Source organism: Opisthorchis viverrini (assembly GCF_000715545.1).
Source record: "Opisthorchis viverrini unplaced genomic scaffold opera_v5_2, whole genome shotgun sequence".
Taxonomy (NCBI): Eukaryota; Metazoa; Platyhelminthes; class Trematoda; order Opisthorchiida; family Opisthorchiidae; genus Opisthorchis; species Opisthorchis viverrini.
In genome coordinates, this window is record NW_008751658.1 from 3,552,684 (window position 1) to 3,559,324 (window position 6,641).

At 38.9% G+C, this 6,641-nt stretch overlaps 1 protein-coding gene across 1 annotated transcript; it reads left to right on the top strand.

The window, feature by feature from the left end:
• Window positions 1-4,158: 4,158 nt before the first annotated feature.
• T265_12492 (hypothetical protein) lies at window positions 4,159-6,313 on the top strand (the record flags this gene model as incomplete). The annotated part of the gene is made up of 3 exons (XM_009164016.1): window positions 4,159-4,325; window positions 4,411-4,533; window positions 6,094-6,313. Coding segments are annotated over 3 exons (444 nt in total), but the record flags the coding sequence as incomplete, so codon positions are not given.
• Between the last annotated feature and the right edge of the window lie 328 nt (window positions 6,314-6,641).

Consider the following 6,641-nt stretch of genomic DNA (forward strand, 5'->3'; position numbering starts at 1 on the left):
ATATTCAACGTGTCTCTTGTTATATGTTCGAAAATTGGCCCGGAACTCTAGTAATCAGTAAACTTATTGGCGCCTAGCTTAGTGCGCACACGTTGGGGTTTTAACCTGCTCGTTTAGAAACGTAACTGTGTGTCCGTCAGAGTGAGTAAAGTGCCGAATTCCAGGTCTCGCCTTTCATTGTATCAGCGGCGCAGTTGAGACTAAAAGGGACACATGTCAACTTATATCTATACATGCAGCTACACGTCACAAATTTTCCAATAAGCAGCTCTTTATTCCGTTTTCATTGCAAGGTTGTTCAACACAATATAAAGCTCCACCACAAGCAAAATTCTGAACCATAAGATGTAGACTCATGCTAAAATTTATGCTTTTACAAGACGACATACATTGCTGCTTGCTGCTGTCAGCAGTTTCGAAATAGCACCCAAATGTAATGAATTTACGTGCACAACCTCATTTTTATCTACATTCTTCAAAACAAAACCAGCTTTTTCTTCAACCCGTCTTTATTTTGTGCGCGTTTATTAGAAATTTTATCCTCATCTTTCATGATTCTACGGTTCAACATTCCTCTTGGAAATAATGTTGGTAGGGTCAGGGGATCTAAAAAAAGAGATTTGGCAGTGATTCACTCCATCCATTTCGATCATAGCCGTTTGGATTTGCAGTTGTGCAAAAATGAGAAGGAACTTGGCAGTGATCACTCCATCCATTTCGATCATAGCCGTTTGGATTTGCAGTTGTGCAAAAATGAGAAGGAACCGAAGTGATCTGGTTGAAGCTTTCTCTCGTCCCAATATGTACTGTGATACAAACAAGAGCTTTATTGTTTTTAAATAATGGTATTAGCATTCTTAACTGCCACCAGTTAAGTAAAACACCACATATGAAGGTTTAAAACAACATGTATTACAATAAAAATAACAAGAAATGTAGTAAACAAAAGAAAGATGTAATGAATTACGAAGCCTTCAACTGCAAGCTCACCCTTTCTGTTTAGAAAACCGCGGAACTCGGAGTAAGTTGTGCTCATCTGTTACACGATACTGTTTGAGATATTTAGTGAGGTCTCTCTAAGCTTTGTACTTTCTTACGACACCCGTACCAAAAGAAACCCAAGATTCTTTAAAGCAACGCATCATGATACAATTTGGTTCTATGCCTGATGGTGACAGGCATAGAAATCTGTATTAGTGAAGATTTAGTGACAGGAAAAGCCGTTTTACAGACAGATTGCAGAATTTGGTTAGTGACGCTGAGATTTTAGTAAGCACGAGGAGTAGTTTGTCTGAATAATTAGTTATTTGTCCAACTAATAAACAATAAGAACTAATTGAATTTTATGGGTATTTTACAGAGGGCGTCATTTTGGATGATGCCTGTGGATGCCCAAAGTATATTTATCATTTAATTCGAAAAATATAGAGTATTCCTATATTTGACTTCAGGTACCAAGTAAAGTGAACGATGAGTGCGCGGAAAATGCTGGTATAAGGTAGGCGTTATCAAAATCCCCTCCTACCGTACATTGCAATGTGCCACTGAATTTAATGAAAGCAGTCATTTGTAATTCTGTAGAGATTGTCATTTTACTCTGCTTTGTCAAACATGCCAAGTTACAGTAGTGAAGAAAACGTAATTGGCAAATATATTTGAAAAACATGGCAACACATGGGCAGTTAAAGAAGAAATTGGCAGGTTTTAGTGTGATCTGATCCATTATTCGTAATTCACCAACCCGTTAACGATCAGCTGTTTGGGGAAGGCAAATAAATGCACAAAGAAAAGTTTGGAAAATTTATTTGGGGTTGATGTATTTGGTTAAAATACTGGAACATAAGCAACAAAGGGCCTAATTTCATATGGAATTCTGTCTGCTTTTTCCACTTTATCCGAATAGTTGGGTAATATAGGTTGTGAGATATTAGCAATTTAACCACCACAAAAAAAAAAATACCTTACAGAAAATTGCACTCTTGTGCGTTACACACTCCATGTGCGTTACAAATGAATTTTGAGCGCTTTGACGCTGCACCCTAGGAAATAAAATTTAATATGGTCACTTTTTATGATCCACGTCGTCAGGGTATCCTGACGAAACATACCACAATTTTTTTGGGAGGTGAGGGCATTTACAAAATGACTACACTGTAGGGATGAATTGTTGTGCGAGATGTTCTCACCATAGTGTCAAGGCAGAAGAACATTAGCGTTTTGGGCGAAATCATCATGCAATACTAATTAATATGAAAATTCATGACTAATGAGTTCTTGTGCGGTAGGCCAGATAAAATGGACTGCCTGAATCACAGTCGTTGAGAACGCATTTTTGAATAATTTGCTTGTCGATCGTTACCACACCAGCCATTCTAAGACGAAGGGTAGTTCTTATACCAGAAATATCGCAATGCTGGCCATGTCAGGACACAATGACAACAATTTTTTTCTTAGAATAAATGTCACGTTCATGAAACGAGGCCACATCATTAAAAACCGAAAAATAGGACGAGTAATGTCCAAACCTAAGTTAGTTAAATCTCAGTGTTCCACTGTGACATGTAGATACCGATTTCGGTATTGATCCATTGGTTTTTGAATACGAAGTTCATAAAAATTGCAAAGTGCGCCTAAGATGCCTGAACTTGCTGATAGGCATTGACACTAATAAAAAGAATATCAGCCCAAGAAAAGCTGTTTTATTATCAGTGGAGTGTAGCTAGGGAAAATTCGGGAGCTCCGAATGAACGAAGACTACTGATATTCGTTCTTCGACAAATACTCTCATATGCAAATCAATTTGATCTTCACGGGAGACCCGTATACGATATTTTTTAACTAAATGTGCTGGCTCCTAGTGTTCCAGATAAGCTGTTTGGAATATTGCGTCATATTTCCATGAAGGAAAGAAGTGTAAAACCGGTCGTGGGCTGTCGAATTATTTTCCGGAACGTGAAACCTGGAAATCAGAATATCAGGTCTCACCCAACTTCCCCATTTATTTGTTTGACGTCATCGTGACTACGGAAACACTGATCCTAAGTTCACTTTCGAGTAACTTGAGTACTTTTCAGAGAATGCAGACTCCGGACAGCATCGAGTCAGAAAACCAAATATTCAGTCACACAATCCTTTCAGTTCCAACTGTCGGCTATTAAGAATCATTCATAAATCTTTTCATTTATATTTATCTAATTAAACTTATCCGTACGTAGCGAATTAGGTAAAAAGACGCTTTCGAATCAAATCTATATCATCATTGGGTTTGGGAACTAAATGCGATTAACCATCCTCATCCAGGGGGCACAACGCTATAATTTAGAATAATCAGCTCCTGAAAAACATCACGCTTTTATAAAAATTCGACTGGCCCGCTTTGTCGTCACCACAGCAGGTGGCCAAACGGATTTTAAAATTGCTTGAATTCTACTCGTCCACAGCAATCATGAAAAGTAATACAGTAAGAGCAGTAGGATGATATGGTATATTCCTCCACAGTTCTCGCAGGTTGATTGTTTTTTTATGTCAACTAGTATACTCACTTGACTAGACATAACGTGATTGTGCCGATTTCGTGTCGTCATAAGTAGTCAACAATTTTTAACGAATAAGTTGATGCCAATCTGTCAACCTCAACGCAGGCTAGAAAATTGATGAGAAGAATCCTTCATTTTGTGGTTTGCTGGTAGCAGAATACCTAAAATTTGGAAAAGTTTTGATAAAAAAAGAGCTACATACATTCGCTCTATCTTCTCACATGACTAAGATTTAACCGCAGTCCCAGATGGCTTGCATTGGGCTGTGTGACTGTGGGGAAACCTTAGGTTGCCATACATTTTACGGACATATTCAGCGCCGTAGACTGACTTGAAAACTTCCGTCGTTGTAACTAGAATTTGCGAGATTGATGAAGCACAGATGGCCATTTCACGCTGCATTTTTGACTATAATCTGGAAGCCCTAATAATTCAATTTAGCACCTATCACCGGTTTCCTGAGAAATATCCGGTTACATGGCTCAAGTCACTGTTACTCTGCTTTTGCCTGGGCAAACTTTGAATATACCGTCGTTGCTTACATGAACCCGCCCACTGATCAAAGAACGTTTGGTGCGCTTATTAATTCCAGAAATTTAATGTTTCTGATTTATCTTTCAAGATAACGATTTTCGTACAATTTTACAGCCTACAACATCTTATTTTACTCTTTCAAGCAACAAGGAAATGACCCCCCTGGAGGCTCTCCAGACGGCCGATTTTTATCTTCTATGGGCGTCCGTCTGCTGCGTTCTCGTCCCTCAAACAATGCTGTCATCTCTCAGCAAAGTGAGTGGCATTGCATCATCTCCCATTCTTCACTTTGCTTACATCAGCGGACTTATCTCAACTAAAAATTACCTTTCGATTTTAGTTCTTCGGACTGGAATATATTCGTGACGATAGCTTTCTGGCTGGCATTACAATGGCTTCTTCCGTATGTAATGCAGTTGGACGAGTCATATGGGGATTGTTGGGAGATTATCTGTCTTTCAAGGTGAGCCTCAAAAGTCGCGATTTAGTGCATCTTATCTAAACCTAAAAGATTCTGAAGTGTACTGTTTCTACATATGAACTCACTGTATGTATTAACTCCTCGGACACCACGCACCTCGGGGTGACTCAGTATGCGTTTCTCTCAGATGATATGCGTTCCACCTATAAACTACGCAGTTGGCATCCTCTACCAGTAGAAACAAGAACAACCTTCATCAAAGAATCCTTTATTGAAACGCCTAGAAGCCATGGCTTAAATTCCTTACCAACCTCCATCTTGGATCAGACGCGGAAACGGAGCTTCGACATCTGACTGGATGCAACTCACATGTGCCATCAGTATTATTTACCCTTACATTAGAGGATATCCTTATCGGATAAGTACGCATGGTCTTAATAATAAATCGAGATGTCTTTTAGTTAGAGTGCTTTGAAAGAATTATGCTCTCGACTTCACCTGCAGTATAATTTGGGGATGTTGCTGACGAAAACACAAGTATAAATATTTTGGTGACTAATAGTATAAGAAGTCAGGTATTTTCCACTTTGAATGTGGAAATCCTCACGAATACAGTATAAATAAAAATTCACCCTAGGAATGGTATACTTGCACCGGTCTATACGATAAATGAGAAGCCTGCAGGAGTATGAAGAATGATGTCAAGCTGCTTGCCTTAAAATAACCCAACGATATCTGGTTAACACAAATTCATCAGAATTTCTAAGGAAACATTGCCATACTTGAACGTGCATGCATTATGCGCCCATTTGTATCAGACTTTGCCCCGAATTCCGACTTGTTCGAAATTGAAAATCTGGAAAACTTTAGTTTTTATTTGACATCACTGGGCTGAGGAGATCATTCTGTATTTATGGGGGGATTTATGCAAAACAGACGGATAACAATCCAGGATAGTATTACACATTCCCACACTATAGCGGATCCACTGAAAATATTTCTCTGTTTCTACCAATGATCAGACTGAGTAACACTCATATTTATATCTAGTTCGGAGTGAATCCTCACTGCGTTACAATCACTACTCAACAGACAGTCCACTTATTTTAGGTTTGCGCAACTAAGTTCGTTCCTTGTTTGTTTTACCAAAATACTATAAAATTCCTCAAAGTTCATCATCATCAAAGTTCTCAAATGGAAATATTTACCCACATGAAACGTTTTAATGCATTTTTCAGCCAGTTTTTTTTACAATTTACCCAGTTCTAGGTCCAAAAGCAAAGCAATATACTACTAACATCCACTGAACTGGTTTTAATTCATTCAAAGGACAACAACGGAAAGTATAAGGCTTTCCTGTAGCTCCTAGTGTTTATAATAATTTTTAAATCATCACTTCTGTGAAACATGTAAAAAAATCTAAAAAATATGCGTGTCACATTGGTACTATACAAACTGCTATTCTGGTAATGACCGCTGGATATTCGCATTATTTTACCGTAAATCGAATAGCTAAAAGTTTGTACTCTGGCCGCACAGCTGTGACCGTCATGATGGCATTGTTTTGTTTTGTCTCCGCTTCTGCATCTTCTCCCGGTTCAGGTACCACTGTGTTGCCTACTTCTTGTCTGGACTATCTTGCTGGTTACGTTTCCACACCTGTCTGGATTCGAGGGGTCTCTGTTGAAGGGTTTATATGCGCTTTGGGTCTGTTTAATGTTCTTCTGCCTAAGCGGAGTGTTCGTCTTCACACCGCTTGCCAGCAACGCCCTTTATGGATCGCGGAACATGACCATCAATTTCGGCCTTATATATAGCGCATTTGTAAGTTTCAATCTCCGGTTGTTTTCTTTCGAAAAAATCTGTGCGATTACCCACCAAACGTGTTCAAAACAAGCGTTTCCTAATTTATTGCTGAGCACTCTGGCTTCCGAAGTTGGCATAAGACATCGCCTTTTTCAGAGCGGCCGAAGCAGGGCAACGATCGTGAATGAATATGTGGAGAAATCGTCATCCAGATTACGAGAATCGCTTTTACATTGAGGATAGCCGATTACCTGATGGCTATTTAAACACGGCTCCTATTAACAAGCAGGATTAAGATATTGAGCCTAAACGTCAATTTTGATTACCTAGCTCTACATACGAAT